Source organism: Coregonus lavaretus, assembly GCF_964263955.1.
Source record: "Coregonus lavaretus genome assembly, chromosome: 23".
Taxonomy (NCBI): domain Eukaryota; kingdom Metazoa; phylum Chordata; class Actinopteri; order Salmoniformes; family Salmonidae; genus Coregonus; species Coregonus lavaretus.
Genome location: NC_140010.1, coordinates 17,522,730 through 17,541,524, shown reverse-complemented (window position 1 = coordinate 17,541,524; position 18,795 = coordinate 17,522,730). Strand labels below are relative to the sequence as shown.

The 18,795-nt window shown below is 43.3% G+C and overlaps 1 protein-coding gene across 1 annotated transcript in view; it reads right to left on the bottom strand.

Moving 5' to 3' along the window:
- The window catches only part of LOC311099123 (cadherin-2-like), a 99,774-nt gene extending 81,900 nt beyond the window's left edge, over nucleotides 1–17,874 (bottom strand). Inside the window, exons 1-2 of the mRNA XM_084139775.1 lie at nucleotides 17,572–17,874; nucleotides 15,139–15,250 (exon numbers count right to left, since the gene is read on the bottom strand). Coding sequence (XP_083995901.1) covers nucleotides 15,139–15,250; nucleotides 17,572–17,628 — 169 coding nt within the window. The 5' untranslated portion in view covers nucleotides 17,629–17,874. The remainder of the gene's footprint in view (nucleotides 1–15,138; nucleotides 15,251–17,571) is intronic.
- Nucleotides 17,875–18,795: the final 921 nt, after the last annotated feature.

The window sequence follows — 18,795 nt, the reverse complement described above, 5'->3', positions numbered from 1 at the left end:
CGTCTGCTAAATGACTTAAATGTAAATGTAATATATTAAAAATAATATATATGTTGGTTCATGTTGTTTGATGAGATGCGAGAAGCAAACACAACACATTTCCTTGTTGTTATTGCTAAGCTGGCTGGTTAAGTGGTCTTCACACAGCTACTCAAGCATTGTGTGCATAGTAAAACAGTCACAAATCCGTAATCAAATGTATTTATTTAGCCATTCTCTCATTGGACACCTCATTGGGTCATTTAATGTGCAGGGCTTAAATAATACACTGCACTGCAGACCAGGCCCAACATACAGTACGTAGGCTACATGGTGCATAGAGCAACCAGGCCTATCAGCTCCCAGTAGTGTACATCCACCCCCCTGACTACATCCCCTCCCTCCAGCCCCAGCCCAACACTTGCTGAGCCCACGGTAACACAGCAAATAAAGTGGCGACACGCTGCACGCTTTTTAAGGCCTCAGTAAATATCGACACAGGGTGAGATAATATAAACCCAGGATAATGGCGGTGAGCGGAGGGAGCGGGAGTGAATCTCTGTTATGCAGCAGCCCGTATAAATACGCCTGCCTCCGATGGTAACTAGGAATCGCCGCGGGTCAATCATAACGTCCGCAGTGTGAAGGCGGGAGGCGGCAGTGTCAGCGCGGACTGGTAACGGTATATCACTTTGAGTGGGACAGTAATACGGACAGGCGCATCCGCTCATCTGATGAGGTAAACAGTTTGGGTGGGAGACGGGAGGCGAAGAGAAACCGTTGCCTCCATGTTCCCAATCACCAGATGCCCAAGATTAAACAGATATACAGGTAAATCAACTTAATTAGTTTTTTTTTCCAAAGACCATGTTGCCAAATATCAACAACCGTCCCTTCGGAGGTGCACTGGCTTGATATGATCAGTGAGTAGTGGACGACAGTCAGCGTTACTCATATCCTGCCTCTGTCTCTGCTTCTCTCTCTCTCTCTCTCTCTCTCTCTCTCTCTCTCTCTCTCTCTCTCTCTCTCTCTCTTTCTCTCTCGCTCTCTCTCCCTCCCTCCAGCCCACCTTAGCCAGACACAGAGGCCTCTTCAGCTGAAGCATAGAGACCTCTGGGAAATATAAAAACACAAACCTCCACAAAACAACACCGGGCCAGGCCATTTGTCAAAAATATTACCAGCACTATTTTAATGGTGCTTTATGTGCTCAGCTCATGACTAGAACTCATTAGGCAAGGTTTCCATAAGGAACTAAATCTGTGGTTGGTTTTGACGCGGTATAATGGTAAGCAGAACGCTTCAGTAGTGTCAATGTATTACTCAATTAAAGCACATCAATCATCCAATGGAGGATAGGAGGGGCTCATCCATCACACTACTCCTTACATGAATAGGAGGGGGAATGGTCGTGGTAATAGGGAGGGGGAAGGGACGGGTGAGAGTCGAGAGGAGGATGCTTCAGGGAGGGATGTCACAGGATAGGACCTGGCGACTCATCAGAGAGTAACGTCTAAAGAAGCGCTGGTGTGTTGAAATAGAAGCCCCCTCCGGAACACAATAGTTGGCATAGCCCACGGCGGGCGGTGGTGAGAGAGAAAGGAGGCAGGTAGGCTGCCTGCCTCCTCTGTCTCATCCCAGGCAGGATATTGGCATATGTGGAACATGGTTACAGTATCTGGGTCAATTAATGTCTCTTTGCCTCAAACGTCCCCTTTTGTAGTCAGTGAAATAATGGTGTGTCAATTCCCTTAGCCTCTCCAGCTCAGTATGGGGCTTAAACCCTGAGCTGAGCTTTACATTTGACAAGAAAAAAAGAAATACACTGTAAATACACACTCAGGCATTGGTTTTCCTCTGTTTCAATAAAAAAAGCCCTGTATTCTCTCCGTTCAGTGAAGCTGTCTCAAATATATTCATTTGATTTCCATCTATGACGCTACAGACAAGAGATGGTCCTGTTCTGGGCTCTTCTCTCCGGCACTTTATTTATTGTTAAACACCTACAAGCTCTTCTCGTTCACAGATAAGTGAGATAGGTAGTGCCAGAGGATCAGACACATGTGCTGCCGGGGCCACACCCCGGTTGCCGGGGCCACACCCCGGTCTAGTGCCAACAAAACGGTAGTTATGGATTGAAATGTATTCTAAAGCAAACAAATGCTCACTGAAGGAGAGAAAAGCAGTGAGTTCCTGTGGTACGATGAATATTTGTTCTTTTTGTGTTTTATGCTTAGCAACGCATGAATTGTGGGATGCAGTGGAAAACATGAGGGCTACCCTCCACACACTCAGCTAGCTAGCAGCATAATGAGAAAAACAAGTGCACGACACAGAGAGAGGGAATGAACGAATGGGAGCAGGACACAATAAAACATTTTATTTTTTAATACTGCTCAATCGACTGCTGGGCCAACACTGTAAGCAGGGCTATCTTTATGGAGCTAGAATCTAGCAGAAGAGATATGGAGTTGTTCGCTGTGCTGCTGCCCAAACTAAAGTTGCCTGCCTACTGGAGAGAAAACAACAACAAGTGAAAACCACAAGCCTGTCGGTCCTTTAGTAAAATAAACATTTCACTCCACTGTGTTGATCTGTTGTCTGCCTAGTGCAAGCTGGACAGTTATTTTTTTCTCCACCGAGGTCTGGAGTTTCACTGGTAAAAAATAACACTAACCTACACATATGGAAGCATATTGTTTGGAAAGCGAGGTCAATACAGCCATTTATACCTGACCTCATTACATAGAAGGGTCATGTTCTGCACTTTCCAGATGTTTTTCATGTTAAATAAAACTCACACCTCTGAATTAGAGTCAAAACCACCATGGACAGGAACCATTGCCTTTCTCCTCAGTCTCACATCACCTCATGACAGAGTGCTTACAGGAAAGGATTGTTTAAGAAAAAATATAATAATATTTGCCTTCTGACAGTCTTTTAAATTGAAGCACACACATCAATTTCAGAAACCCAAGCCAGAGTGGTTCATGGCTGGAGGGGCCCAGGTGTGATTCAGAAGCAAATAACCAATAAAAGCACATAACCTTCATATGACTGAGGACAGACCCGTGTACCTATTGTATGAAAACCTTGTTTCCATATCTAATCCCCATGGATACGTAGTCAACACAATTATTATTTGAAAATGTTTTTAGAAACGACACTCAAAGAACCGCATCTAGGCTTATGACGTTAACCCTTATAGAAAGCATATTGGATGCTGCTGAATGTCAGTTGAGATATTTGAATGATAGGTAGGTCATGTGACTAACGATAAGGCAAGGCCCTTAGCAACAGCTGTGGTTTCCGGAACTCTCCTCTGACTGGTGGAGAGGGAGAGTAGACCCACTGGCTCTCAGGGCTGTCTGGGGTGAGCGAACAGGCTAATTATATATGCCAAGGACAAACACCCACACACACACTCACCCTTACACACACATACACACTCACACACACACAGGCACAATGGAGAGGCACCTTAACTGCTGCCCAATGTCAGTGTCACACACTCTAACAGGGGGCAGGGCTAGCGGCTGATATGACCGATATAAGCAGGAGCGCTGTGTTGAGAGAAGTGAGCCAGACTAAAGGGTTAGCGAGGGCCAGTGTCAACCCTCCACCAACCACACTCCACACAATAATACCTTTATCTGCATTCAAGTCCCTGTCTGCGCCCAAAACGTGCAGAAACACTGAGCAGACTACCTGTTCGATAAGGAGGTGTTGGAGAGAAAAAAGGTCAGCCATAAATAACATATGTCCTCTCCAGTCACACCGCCGAGCATCATAGCCATATACAGTGCCTTCAGAAAGTATTCACACCCCTTGACTTTTTCCAACTTGTGTTATGTTCCAGCCTGAATTTTAAATGGATTAAACTGAGATTTTCTTTGTCACGGACCTACACACAATACCCCATAATATCAAAGTGGATTTACTTTTATTTTTATTATTATTAAAAAATGAAAAGCTGAAATGTCTTGTGTCAATAAGTATTGAACCCCTTTGTTAATGACAAGACTACATAAGTTCAGTTGTAAAAATGTGCTTAACAAGTAAAATGGACTCACTCTGTGTACAATAACAGTGTTTAACATGATTTTTGAACGACTACCTCATCTCTGTAAGGCCATCTGTAAGGTCCCTTAGTCGAGCAGTGAATTTCAAACACAATTCAACCACAAAGACCAGGGTGTTTTTCCAATGCCTTACAAAGAAGGGCACCTATTGGAAGATGGGTAAAAATAAAAAAGCATGGTGAAGCATGGTGAAGTTATTAATTACACTTTGGATGGTGTATCAATACACCCAGTCACTACAAAGATATAATGGCGCCGGAGAAGATGGCTGCCGTTTTACAGCCCTCTAACCAATTGTACTACTTTATGTGTGTTTTTCCGCGTTATTTGTAATTTATTTTGTACATAATGTTTCTGCCATCGTCTCTTACAACCAAAAAGAGCTTCTGGATATCAGGACAGCGATTACTCACCTCGTATTGGACAAAGATTTTTTATTTAACGAGGCTGCCGCGAAGGATATCCTACAGACACCCGACAAGGCCCAAATCCCCGTCATTCGCATGAGGAAGAGACAGAGATATCGTGGACGTAGGTCGGGGTGCCTTGTAAGGATCCGACGGCGAGCGAGTAAACTGCCGCTCCCATCAATCCTATTAGCCAATCTTCAATCATTTGAGAAAAAATTGGATGACCTAAGATTACGGTTATCCTACCAACGGGACATTAAAAACTGTAATATCTTATGTTTCACAGAGTCGTGGCTGAACGACGACATGGACAACATACAGCTAGCGGGCTATACGCTACATCGGCAGGATAGAACGGCTGACTCCGGTAAGACAAGGGGTGGCGGTCTGTGTATATTTGTAAACAACAGCTGGTGCACAAAATCAAATACTAAGGAAGTCTCAAGGTTTTGCTCGCCTGAGGTAGAGTATCTTATGATAAATTGTAGACCACACTATTTACCAAGAGAGTTTTCATCTATATTTTTCATATCTGTCTATTTACCACCACAAACCAATGCTGGCATTAAGATTGCACTGAATGAGCTGTATAAGGCCATAAGTCAACAGGAAAACGCTGATCCAGAGGCAGCGCTCCTAGTGGCCGGGGACTTTAATGCAGGGAAACTTAAATCCGTTGTACCTAATTTCTACCAGCATGTTAAATGTGCACCAGAGGAAAGAAAACTCTAGACCACCTTTACTCCACACACAGAGACGCATACAAAGCTCTCCCTCGCCCTCCATTTGGCAAATCTGACCATAACTCTATCCTCCTGATTCATGCTTATAAGCTAAAACTAAAGCAGGAAGCACCAGTGACTTGGTTAATAAAAAAGTGGTCAGATGACGCAGATGCTAAGCTACAGGACTGTTTTGCTAGCACAGACTGGAACATGTTCCGGGATTATTCAGATAGCATTGAGGAGTACACCACATCAGTCACTGGCTTCATCAATAAGTGCATCGATGATGTCGTCCCCACAGTGACCGTACGTACATACCCCAACCAGAAGCCATGGATTACAGGCAACATCCGCACTGAGATAAAGGGTAGAGCTGCCGCTTTCAAGGAGCGGGACTCTAACCCGGACGCTTATAAGAAATCCCGCTATGCCCTCCGACGAACCATCAAACAGGCAAAGAGTCAATACAGGACTAAGATTGAATCGTACTACACCGTCTCTGACGCTCGTCGGATGTGGCAGGGCTTGAAAATACCACTTCTATGCTCGCTTCGAGGCAAGCAACACTGAAGCATGCATGAGAGCACCAGCTTTTCCGGATGACTATGTGATCACGCTCTCCGTAGCCGATGCGAGTAAGACTTTTAAGCAGGTCAACATTCGCAAGGCCGCAGGGCCAGACGGATTACCAGGACGTGTATTCTGAGCATGTGCTGACCAACTGGCAAGTATCTTCACTGACATTTTCAACATGTCCCTGACTGAGTCTGTAATACCAACATGTTTCAAGCAGACCACCATAGTCCCCGTGCCCAAGGACTCTAAGATAACCTGCCTAAATGATTACCGACCCGGAGCACTGACGTCTGTAGCCATGAAGTGCTTTGAAAGGCTGGTCATGGCTCACATCAACACCATTATCCCAGAAACCCTAGACCCACTCCAATTTGCATACCGCCCCAATAGATCCACAGATGATGCAATCTCTATTGCACTCCACACTGCCCTTTCCCACCTGGACAAGAGGAACACCTACGTGAGAATGCTATTAATTGACTACAGCTCAGCATTCAACACCATAGTGCCCTTAAAGCTCATCACTAAGCTAAGGATCCTGGGACTAAACACCTCCCTCTGCAACTGGATCCTGGACTTCCTGACGGGCCGCCCCCAGGTGGTAAGGGTAGGTAACAACACATCTGCCACACTGATCCTCAACACGGGGGCCCCTCAGGGGTGCGTGCTCAGTCCCCTCCTGTACTCCCTGTTCACCCATGACTGCATGGCCAGGCACGACTCCAACACCATCATTAAGTTTGCCGACGACACAACAGTGGTAGGCCTGATCACCGACAACGATGAGACAGCCTATAGGGAGGAGGTCAGAGACCTGGCCGTGTGGTGCCAGGATAACAACCTCTCCCTCAATGTGACCAAGACAAAGGAGATGATTGTGGACTACAGGAAAAAAAAGAGGACTGAGCACGCCCCCATTCTCATCGACAGGGCTGTAGTGGAACAGGTTGAGAGCTTCAAGTTCCTTGGTGTCCACATCACCAACAAACTATCATGGTCCAAACACACCAAGACAGTCGTGAAGAGGGCACGACAAAGCCTATTCCCCCTCAGGAGACTGAAAAGATTTGGCATTGGTCCTCAGATCCTCAAAAAATTATACAGCTGCACCATCGAGAGCATCCTGACTGGTTGCATCACCGCCTGGTATGGCAACTGCTTGGCCTCCGACCGCAAGGCACTACAGAGGGTAGTGCGTACGGCCCAGTACATCACTGACCTCTATACCAGGCGGTGTCAGAGGAAGGCCCTCAAAATTGTCAAAGACTCCAGCCACCCTAGTCATAGACTGTTCTCTCTGCTACCGCACGGCAAGCGGTACCGGAGTGCCAAGTCTAGGTCCAAAAGACTTCTCAACAGCTTCTACCCCCAAGCCATAAGACTCCTGAACAGCTAATCATGGCTGTTCTTTTTACGCTGCTGCTACTGTTAATTATTTATGCATAGTCACTTTAACTCTACCCACATGTACATATTACTTCAACTACCTCAACTAGCCGGTGCCCCCGCACATTGACTCTGCACCGGTACCCCCCTGTATATATAGCCTCCCTACAGTTATTTTATTTTACTTCTTCTCTTTTTTTCTCAACACTTTTTTTATTGTTTTATTCTACTTTTTTATGAAAAATAAATGCACTGTTGGTTAAGGGCTGTAAGTAAGCATTTCACTGTAATGTCTGCACCTGTTGTATTCGTCGCATGTGGCCAATACAATTTGATTTGATTTGATTTGAAGATACAGGCATCCTTCCTAACTCAGTTTCTGGAGAGGAAGGAAACCACTCGGATTCCACCAGGCCAATGGTTACATAGTTACATAGTTTAATGGCTGTGATAGGAGGATGGATCAACAACATTGTACTTACTCCACAATATGAACCTAATTCACAGAGTGAAAAGAAAGAAGTCTGTACAGAATAAAAATAAGGCACTAAAGGCACTAAAGTAATACTGCAAGAAATGTGGCAAAGCAATTCACTTTTTGTCCTGAATACAAAGTGTTATGTTTGGGGCAAATCAAATACAACACATTACTGAATACCACTCTCCATATTTTCAAGCATAGTGGTGGCTGCATCATGTTATGGGTGTGCTTGTAATCGTTAAGGACTGCAGAGTTTTTCAGGATCACAAATAAACGGAATGGAGCTAAACACAGGCAAAATCCTAGAGGAAAACCTGGTTCAGTCTGCTTTCCACCAGACACTGGGAGCAGAATTCACCTTTCAGAAGGACAATAACCTAAAACAAAAGGCCAAATCTACACTGGAGTTGCTTACCAAGAAGACAGTGAATGTTCCTGAGTGGCCGAGTTACAGTTGTTACCTAAATCTGCTTGAAAATCTATAGCAATACTTGAAATGGTTGTCTAGCAATGATCAACCACCAATTTGACAGAGTTTGAAGAATTTTGAAATAATAATGGGCAAATATTGTACAATCCAGGTGTGCAAAGCTCTTAGAGACTTACCCAGCAAGACTCACAGCTGTAATTGCTGCCAAAGGTGATTCTAACACGTATTGACTCATGGGTGTGAATACTTATGTAAATGAGATATTTCTGTAAAAACATGTTTTCACTTTGTTATTATTGGGTATTGTGTGTAGATGGGTTAGAGAAAAAATCGATTTAATCCATGTTGAATTCAGGCTGTAACACGTGGAATAAGTCAAGGGGTATGAAAACTTTCTGAAGGCACTTTATACCACTGAGATCCAATCAGCTGACACAATATATGGTGGTTATCTAGGCCATGGTGGCGTGGCATGGGGCAAAACCAACACAGACGGGCAGGTGATGAAAATGTATAGGTTCTCATAACAATAAAGAATAAAGCAGATTCTTCCAAAAGCCGGCAGGCAGCCATGCTTTAGCTGGGAATTGGAGCACAGCCTTCATTACAACATATTGATCAGGCCTAACAAAGACCCTGGATCTATTGATCCGCTTGGTGGGGGAAAAACTGAGAAGGGGGGAATGAGAATGAGAGCAATGGACTGGTGCTGCAAACAGGATCACCCTGAGAGAAGTGCTGCCTCTGCTTAAAACAAGGGTATTTAGAACCCCCATCAAATGAGATGGGGAGAGAGGTGCGGTCGTGGGGTTGCACTTGATGTCAGACTTTAAAAAACAGAGATGGAGGAACTGGTGTAACATGCAGCAATCCTCGTAATGAAAAAAAATAAAGAGCTGGTTGTCCTGCTGTTCCTAGCCCCTGTTCCTCTCCTCTTCTCATCTGACTGAAGGATGATGGCTCCTCTGTATTTATGGTTCTCATCTCACCAAGGGATTAGAATATTAAGGCAGCCTTGTTTGACTATTGAATAATTCAGGATTGAGACAGACATCAGTGCTTCAGACAGTTCTTTACTACACAACCTCATCTGCAGCAAGGCGGCCAGGGAGAGGCTTCATTGCACGAGGCTATTACACATTATCTTATCTATGACCATGATGTGCTGTGCCATGACACTGACTCAGGCTAACCCTCAGATACACATTATTCACAAAAGGAATGTGTTTTCTGATCATCCCATCCCCTGAACTTCTGTATCTTTGTTATAATTTATAATGCTTTACTCATCTCATATGTATATACTGTATTCTATTCTACTGTATTTAGTCAATGCCACTCCGACATTGCTCGTCCTAATATTTATATATTTCTTAATTCCATTCTTTTACTTTTAGATTTGTATATTATTGTGAATTGTTAGATATTACTGCGCTGTTGGAGCTAGGAACACAAGCATTTTGCTACACCTGCAATAACATCTGCTAAATATTTGTATGAAACCAATAAAATTTGATTTGATTTGATTTATATTGTTACGGGGGCCTATTGGGCGTTCATAAATTAGAAGAGAATCTCATTCCCTCAGTGTTCCAGTGTTCCGCAGGCAGCCTCTCATAATTAATGCAGATGCCTTTGATTACGCTGTGATAGTCACGTTAATTCATTACCATTTATCATGTATTGTATGGAAGATGGTGGAAACATCCATAGAGATCCAACCGACCGGTGCTCCCTCTGAACGTGCCGCCTCTCCGCCTCTCCTTTTCCCGGTGATAAATGTTCATTTTGGCAAGTCAGGACAACGTGCACTGAGAGGTGTCGTGCACATGGGGCGGCACGTGCACATCTCTCCATTCAGTATGAGCTCACCAGAATGCCATGCCACCACCCCCTCCACACACACACACAGAAGCACCACCTCCTCCTTCCTGGAGCCGTAAGAGGTTGAGTCGGTTGCTGAGCACCGGCCCCAATTTACAGGACGGAGTCGACCAGAATCACATCTCACCAAACACACAGGCCTCTCAAGCAATTCTGAGAGCTGCCCCAGCTGTACTCTATACCAGGGGTCATCAGGAACCTTGACAGAATGCAGAGAACCAGAACAACAACACCATACAAATGGAGTCTCACTCTCCACCCCCCAAAAAAAGAAAATAAGCCAGAAAAAGGTGTATTATTTATTTTTATTTGTTGGTTTAAGAGGTTTGTATTAATCAAACAGAGCAGGGAAAGGTAACTATACTAAAAAACAAAGTCATGAAAAGTGTTGTGATTTCTTATGCCCAGGTCTTTCCATCCAGTATACCGTACATTTCATTAGACAGAAAAAAAAGAGCTGATGTTGTACACCCAAAGTGTGTCTGTGTCTCTCTCTCTCTCTCTCTCTCTCTCTCTCTCTCTCTCTCTCTCTCTCTCTCTCTCTCTCTCTCTCTCTCTCTCTCTCTCAACTCATAGCTAATGTTGACACTGCTTGTTTAAACCATATAGTGAAATCAGTCAACTGTGTCTCCCCAGGCCAGGCCGACTCAGGGTTTGAACCCCCAGTCAGTGGAGCCAGATACAGACAGCTCAGTGGACACGGTCGACGCACTGATGTTAAAAGCACTTGAACTGAGGTTGAAGTAGACTGTAACCACAGTCGCCTTTCATCAGCCCAGCACACTTAATTGGCAAAAACATCTGAAACTAAAGGGCTTGGGGGGGGGGGGGGGGGGGTGGAATAAATAATAATTAAAATTGAAAGTAGGGTAACATAGGTAGTGGGGGGTTGGGGAGGCAGGGTGGCTGCTTGTGAGAGGAGTATGTATTAAGTTCAATTAGGCTTTTGGGCTTTTTCATTAACCCAGTTTTGGAGAGGAAAGCCTCTGCTGAATAATGCTGCTGTTACTGGTTCACTTTACATTCCTGCTTAAAAAGCCTCCTAGTCTGAAAGGCAGGACAATACATGTCAGCTCTCTATAGCCAATTCTCCATTAACCACTACCATCGCCAGCCATACCGGCCATTTTACCTGCTGATTTCATCAGATGCGTCATTTTGATCAAACAGGAAACGAACACGACATGAATGTTAAAACGTCCTTTCTATAAGAACACTCACTGGTTGTGACACAGTGTTAGCTTAGCTGTGGTAGTGAATGGTGATGAGTGTAGTGAGTGGGAGTAGATATATAGGCCTCCACTCAGGGACTCGGTATCAGCCAGCCCTAAACAAATAGGGTTGCTTTAAGACAAGGTCACTAGAGGACCTTGGGGCCGACAGTGGGAAACCGCCTGAGCCTGACGCGGCATTACGTTCACAAACAAAGAGCTAAAATCCTCCTTTCCACATCATCGGATACATAGGAGAGGATGCCTCATAGCAAAATAATTGTCCTCCCTCACTTTCCCCTCCACTGCTCTGCTAACCAACTTCAGATCCACCTGAACGATTCCATTGAAAACCGATGGAGCGTTCGCTAGGGCCAACCAATAGTTAATCTCTGGATCTGCATCACCTAACAAATCATTACGTCTTCACAATTAAACAATTACTTCTGCTTATTGTGGAGAAATTGCCATTACAGAGAATACCCAAGCAGGGCTGAATGTGTTTTGGGCCTAGAAAACTTTTAGTTTTGTTATTCATTCCAAATAATTTGCATGTGAATGCTGATGTTCTCTCAGATCTACTCAGGGTGTGTATTCTGGTAATCAATTACTGATATGAATCACCTTCAGGGACAGTAGGGTAGGCTATAACATCTTCTCCTACTGTCTACACTCTCCACAGGGTCAACTGCGCAAGAACAAAGTGATCATATTACCGTTACCTAGTACTGTATCCTGATAGGGTTACAGTCATATTCAAAACAATCCTCTTTCCCAACTTGGAGGAAGGAATCTGTCCCAGCTCTACAGAGCGAGCCTAGTATAACTACACTCCCTAATAGCTTTTCTAAAGGAGGACCATGCATATTACAATGAAGCTGCTAGATTATTTCTGACATAACAAGTAAAGATTTTCTGCTACAATGAGCATGAACACTCAGGTATGGTTGAGGAGAATGACTGCTACAAGATTCACTCAGTCCTCATTCATTCATTATTTAGGGCCTAAGGGTGCAATTAAGAAAAGTAATTAAACGCACAGGAGGCAGGCATTCTCACAGAAAGAAAAAAACACAAAGGTGTCATGGCGTTAGTCTCCACACTACACCTCTTGTGGCTAGGAGCCTCTCAAAAAGCCAGTTTCCCTGCCTCCTGGTAAAAACAATATTCACAAGCAGCATGGTGAAAGTGGAGTTAGAAAACAGGAGGGGGGGCTTAACACTCCCTCCACACCGTGGGAGCTTTGTCTTTCAAAACATGCCACAGGAGCCTTTCATTAGCGACTGGAGCTTTCATTAGCATCCTCCCATGCCACTGAGCTACTGAGCCCCATGCAGCCCCAGCTCCAGGCCAACGCATTACAATGACACAGGAGTGCTGTGCCTCTCTCTCAGGGAACCTCTCTCTCCATAGAGGGCTGAGGGCTAGGGGAAGGGAGGGTAAAGAAAGAGAAGAGGAGAGAGGAAGGTGAGGGGAAGGGTGAAGGGGGGCAGACAAAAGGGAACCTGATTACCCCTGGTCACGGCCCATCCACAATTCAACTGAGAGGGAAATCCATCACCTGGAGGATCAAACTGGAGGTTGGGCTGTAGAGCAGTTATAAGGAAGGGCCAGTGAAAGCTCTCTCTTTCCATTCCAACCACCCCTCCATTACTCTCTCTCTTTCTTTCCCCCTCGTTCTCCTTCTTTCCCTTTTCCCTCTCTCTCTTTTTTATCTCTCGCTCTTCCCTCTTTCTCCTTCTCTCCCTCTCTCTCCTTCCTTCTCGCCCTCCCAGTCTCTTCTGACTCACATTCTCGGCTGACTGTGACTTCTAAGAACACACTGTGAAATCCAACGCCACTGGAGCTGTTTTCTGGTTCAGATGACCTCAAGGCCCAAATCCCTGGGATGGCACATTGGTGGTATATTCCTATTTTATTATCGGCTGTCACGCTCAAGGCGTTCGTATCAGAGGAGGCTGTTGGGAGGAGCTATAGCAGGACGGGTTCCATTTATCCCATTCCAGCCATTACAATGAGCCCGTCCTCCTATAGCTCCTCCCACCAGCCTCCACTGGTCCGCAAGCATCCCAGCCTAAACATGACGACACTTTGTGACATTTTTGTTAGTTTTGGAGTTTGGCAAGGGTTTTTTCGGCTGTTCGGGCACACACATTTTTTTCAGAGGCAAGCCGAAATCGGTAGCCGAAGTCTATGCCCCCTCGTCGGCGATTGGTCAACAGTAGGGATTCTTCAATTAAGTGGCAGTTGTTATTCAACAAGAAATGACTCGTCCTGGTGCAAATTTTTTTACTTGAGAAATAATGCACCAAACATCCTAGTCAGATGCAAAATTGTGCAACTAAGATCTCCTCTGCAAAATCATCAAAATGAATGACAGATTTCTTGAGTTTTGAGGAAGAGTATATTGGCTACGGCGTCTCAAAATGGACAAACAGCACTATTGCCGCTTTATCCACATTTTTCAAGCGAAGGTCTTTTAAGGGAGTATGCGAGCACACTCGTATGGTTCGCCTTGCTAGGCACCAGCCGAACTGAAGCATGCTGACGACTTCAGTCTCAGCAGTGTTCAGAGGTGCTATTGGTGACTGTCACCATAGTAATTGTGTGATATTTGTTTGTGTGGCAGCACTTTTACTTTGGGAATGATTCATCGAAAATAAGCGATTCATTGGTCATGTTTTCCATTATACATTGTAATTACCGTTTCCAATCATGTTACGGTTCAGTATCATTATAATTATTAAAAACAAAACATTACATTGATTGTGTCTTGTTTTTCTGAGGGATATGGTTTAGAAGCAAAATGAAACAGATACAAATTAAACAGATAAAAGCGTAGTCAGATGTAGCAAGCTGTGCTTTTCGATGTTGGATTTCCAACAGAGCAGATACTGTACAAACACAACTATGATACTGAAGCTGCGTTGAAAGGAAATGACAGCCATTGAGAGGGGTTGGGGTTATAAAACAGCCTTCTTTCCTTTATGCTTCTGCCATGTACTTGCAAGTTTTACACATTTCCTTGAAGCTATGTTTAAGGCTAACATGGCAGAAATAATGACTTAATGACTGTGTGAAAGCAACATAATAATTTACTTGCATAATAATTATTGCATATATCAGCGAATAGCACACAACATATAAAAGCTTTGACCATTTGATCTGCGTGCCACATGGGTTAGCATATGTGTAATAATGGTGTTTGACATACAGAAACAGACATAGAAGATAGAAGTAACATTTCCATTCCATGACTGTGCTTTGCACCCAATGTGCACCCAAGTGCATCCAATGTGTTCACTTTTTGAATTACAACTGCCATGGTTCCATTTCAAAAGTGGGTCTCCGTCTTAGAAACTTTCCATGACTTCAAGTTTATGCATTTTCCATGAGGGGTACTGTATAAACTAATCTAATTTCAAATGGTTTTAAATTGTTACAATTCTTTAAATTCAGAGCTCAAAAACTATTTTTAAAAGCAAAGTAAGCTGGAACACATTGTCCTACTGTTTATGCATTGGCCTTTCAGCAACACTGTGCTAAGATTGGAGAGAATAAATTATTGAACTCTGTTGTTTCAAAAAGGCCAGTGTAAGCAAATGATTAGAAGTAGGGCTACATTTATCCAGATTGAGATTTCATTGGTTTCTAAGCCAAATAACATGGGGTTTTAGGCCCACATAACAGCAACGCTAATTGTTTAAATATGTTTGATGCTTGTTGTCAACCACCACCGCACTCAACATCATACATGTGTTAAGCGAAACACAGTACAAGCATGCACACACACACACACACGCACACACACACACACACACACAAGAAAGGCATTTCACTGTACTTGTGCATGTGACATTCAAACTTGAAACTTGAAATACACACACAAACACTTAAGCACATGTGCACAAACATCCTACAAACAGGAAGCGAAGAGTGTAATGGAAAAAAAATCAATTCAAACCAGGACTTACCATTGAAAAGGGCCTGTCCCTTCTCTGCACTCTCTGGGACCGCTGCTACGTACACATCTTCAGAGAAGCCGGGCCGACACAGAGGAGGGGTGCCCCTGCCCTCCGTTGCGATCTGAGGGGGGTAGGAGAGGGGGGGTTAGAATGATTCAGAATCACAAATCACCCCCCTCCAAAATGCACTTTCGACTACCCCGAAAACTCCTGGTCACGTTCTGAACCCTCCACTCCACTCTCCCTCCACAGTTATACAAATGCATCTGTTGTTTTTATAGCAGGGACTGCAATTAGGATAATGAGGCCAAAAGGGTTAAGCATTAGCCAAGGAGCATGGCTATGCTGGGAACAGGCCCTATTTGTCTCTTTGAGGAGATAGAGAGGGGCCCAGACTCAGCCGCAGTCCCAGGCAGTGGTTATGGCTCTATGTTGGGTCTATGGCTCACTGCTGGCCGCTCCCCCTTATCACTACTCTGCGCTTTGAAGTTCAGGAACAGTAAAACTAGGCTACAACTCCTAACACTCCTACTAAACTGTAGGGGTGAAAGTCTCTGTGTGTGTGAATTCCTGTGTCTACTCAAACATAACACTACATCATCATCCCTCTTTATCCCCCCCCCCCCACACTCTATCTCTGATTTAATTAAAACAGTCTGATGTTGTTTCAGATAAGTTATATTTCTGCCATTTGTTACATAATAAATGTCAATGTATTTATTTGTATTTATCTTATTTCCAAAACAAAATACAAACATTTATGGAACAAATTTAATTTAACACAAATTAGATTTTAGATAGACCTAGAGTTTGACACTTATCTCATCAAGTGTGAGTAGTCTTTTACAATATAACACATCATCTATTACTAGCCTACCACATAATGGGCATCAAATTGATAAAAACGATCCAAAATAAAATAAAACAAATCAGAAGAAAAAATAAATAGGCCTAAACTATTCAGAGTTTAGTTGAAAGATTAACTGATTCTGTACAAGCATGTTCATATCCAGTCAGATATAGTAAGTGGGCATCAGCGTAATGACCCCACCTCCCCAAATTCACTTAATACTATTTATTTAGAAGGACCGGACCCCAAAAGAATGTGAAACGAGAAGAGTTCCACAGAAAAAAAGCATTGGGAGTATCCGTGCCACTTGCCATTCTTAATCAGCAGAATTTAAATCGAATATGCTGGGGGAGGGGCGGGGGGAGGTGTAGGACTGCCTTTCTAGCATAGTACATCATCAACTGACAGAGCACACCACCATGCATTGAACAGCTTAGTTCGTTTTTGAAATAAATAAATAGGCCTACCTTTGATTTAGACTGTCTCTCCCTACTGGTCTGTCATATTAGAGCTTTAATTATTTAAACATTTTGTCCATTTAAAGAAAAAATCCTTAATTATTATTTTACAACTCAAGTAAGTAAGCTAGGTTATGCCTAAGTTACTTATTAAAATATACATATTTTGGAAGAAAATAGAATATTCAGAATTAACTATAAAATGTGAGAAGTACAAGGCTGGATGGACTAGGCTACTTTGGTAACCTACTTTAAATTCTGCCTAAGCAGCTGAGGTCAAGACGATTATGGGGTTAGGAAATCAAAAATTAACTAAGCATTGTCCCTGGCAGAGTTTGTGGATTGCACTAACCTAGAGAAACTCATCAAAAGTGCACCGGTGTAACTGTTGTTTGCACTGATAGCTTAATTACAAGACGGAAAGGGCCATTGCCTCGAGGCTCATTCCGTGTCCATTTGGAATAAATAATGGTAGGCTTTTGTAACCTGCATCAATAGACCGCAACTTTCTAACCATATCATGTTAGTTCGTGAAAAGGTTACAAATGTAGCCAACAAACATGCAAGTATAGCATCTCAGCAAGTTCAACAACAACAAATACTTCAAGAAGAAACGTTGTATTTCCTGAGGCCCATATGGACTAATAAACCACGTTTATTATACCCTAATAGATAAGACTATGTTTATAATAGATTATGCGGGCTAGACTAATTTTCATGATTTTCGAAAGCAAGTGAATAGGGTACTAGTGAGTGATACATTGTAGTCAACACAATAACATATTTTGAACAAGCGTAGCTTTTTAAATGGCAAAGCATCCCATTCTTCAAATAGACTACTGTAGCGCTTTCGGCTCCAATCTAACCAGGGTTGATCTTCACGCAACATCAATCTCTTACATCTTGTCATTATTTGTTGACGCATCACATATCCAAGTTCCCAATACTAGATGCATTATATCTAGCATCCATCCAAAAAATGCCCATGTAGCCTTTTTCCATCGTGGAGGCCAGCTATAACGGACAACCAGGCACGTAAGAAGACAGATCACAGCAGCACCATCGTCACAGAAAGCAAGCAATTGTCCTAGAACTGTCCTGTGCAACTCAACAAAACCGTTCCAGAGACATTACCTGCAAAGCGGCCAAGAGCGTGAGCAGAAGCAGTCCCCTGCCCTCGTATAAGTACATTGATATGCCGGTTGTTATGTATTTTCCCTTGCAATGACTGATGAATATCCGTATGTCTGCTGCAGTCTGGATGTAGTGGTGAAACCAAACGTTCCCTGCTTACAACAAAGGCGGCAGCGGCAGCAGCATGTAGCAGCCTTCCCTATCCACTCTCGGCTCCGATCTGAGATCACAGCCTGGTACTGAGGCTGCTGCTCCCTCCCATGCATGCAGTCCCTCCAACAGAAAATACCCTGTCGTTGTGCCAGGATCTCTCACTGTCTCTCCCTACTGGTCAATTCGCCAAGTTCACTAAACACAATGTGGCTCCTTGAGACTCGGTCGACTCGAAACTCCTCCTTCTCCTTTCTAAAAACAAACATACAATCTGTTGAAAAGCACTTTAAGGATTTTATCGCCAGTCTGCTGCCCTCTTCTCGCTGCCTGAAAATCTTAGGGGAAGCTCAGAATGGGAGATTTAAATACATGCCCTTAATCTTGCATTATTTTTATTGTAGGCCTATGAATGAATGATGATTTTGAGCTTTATCCAAATTAATGACACACTTGGGTTTCTACTGAGCATGATTACGCCCTACATTAATCATAGGCAATTGAAAATTGATCAGGTTTAGTCTTCATCCATCCATAATCTAGGCCTATCTGACAAAAAATGAAGAAATCAGTCTGGCACATGTGCTGAACAGTAAATAGGCCCTTATAATCCACTGATTCAACATTGCCATACTTTCCTACCTAGACCTGATTTCATATTTTACTGTAATTGCAATTAAATGTATAAGATTCTATAAAGGGTATCCTATTCCTAATTTTCCCATTTAGTTGCCAATTAAGGATCAATGAAGGGTGACTTCAACCTGCTAGAAGAGTATTGATCATTTAATAGAGAGGCTTTGATCTATATTGGTCACAGCAAATTGTTTATTTTACATTTCACATTTATGGAAGATTATTAAGTGTCAATTAATTGCTGATTAATGCAGGGTTAATTATTTTTTGAAGGGTATGCAAATATCAGCCTCAATGCAAATCAAATGTGACATCTCTCTCAATCTGTGAGGTAGGCCATTGTGGTGGATGTTGCAGTGTGTGGAGGCAGACACAGATATTAGGGGAATTTGGGGCAACTTCACCTTATATGAAAGAATATTAAGTGTAAATTACTTG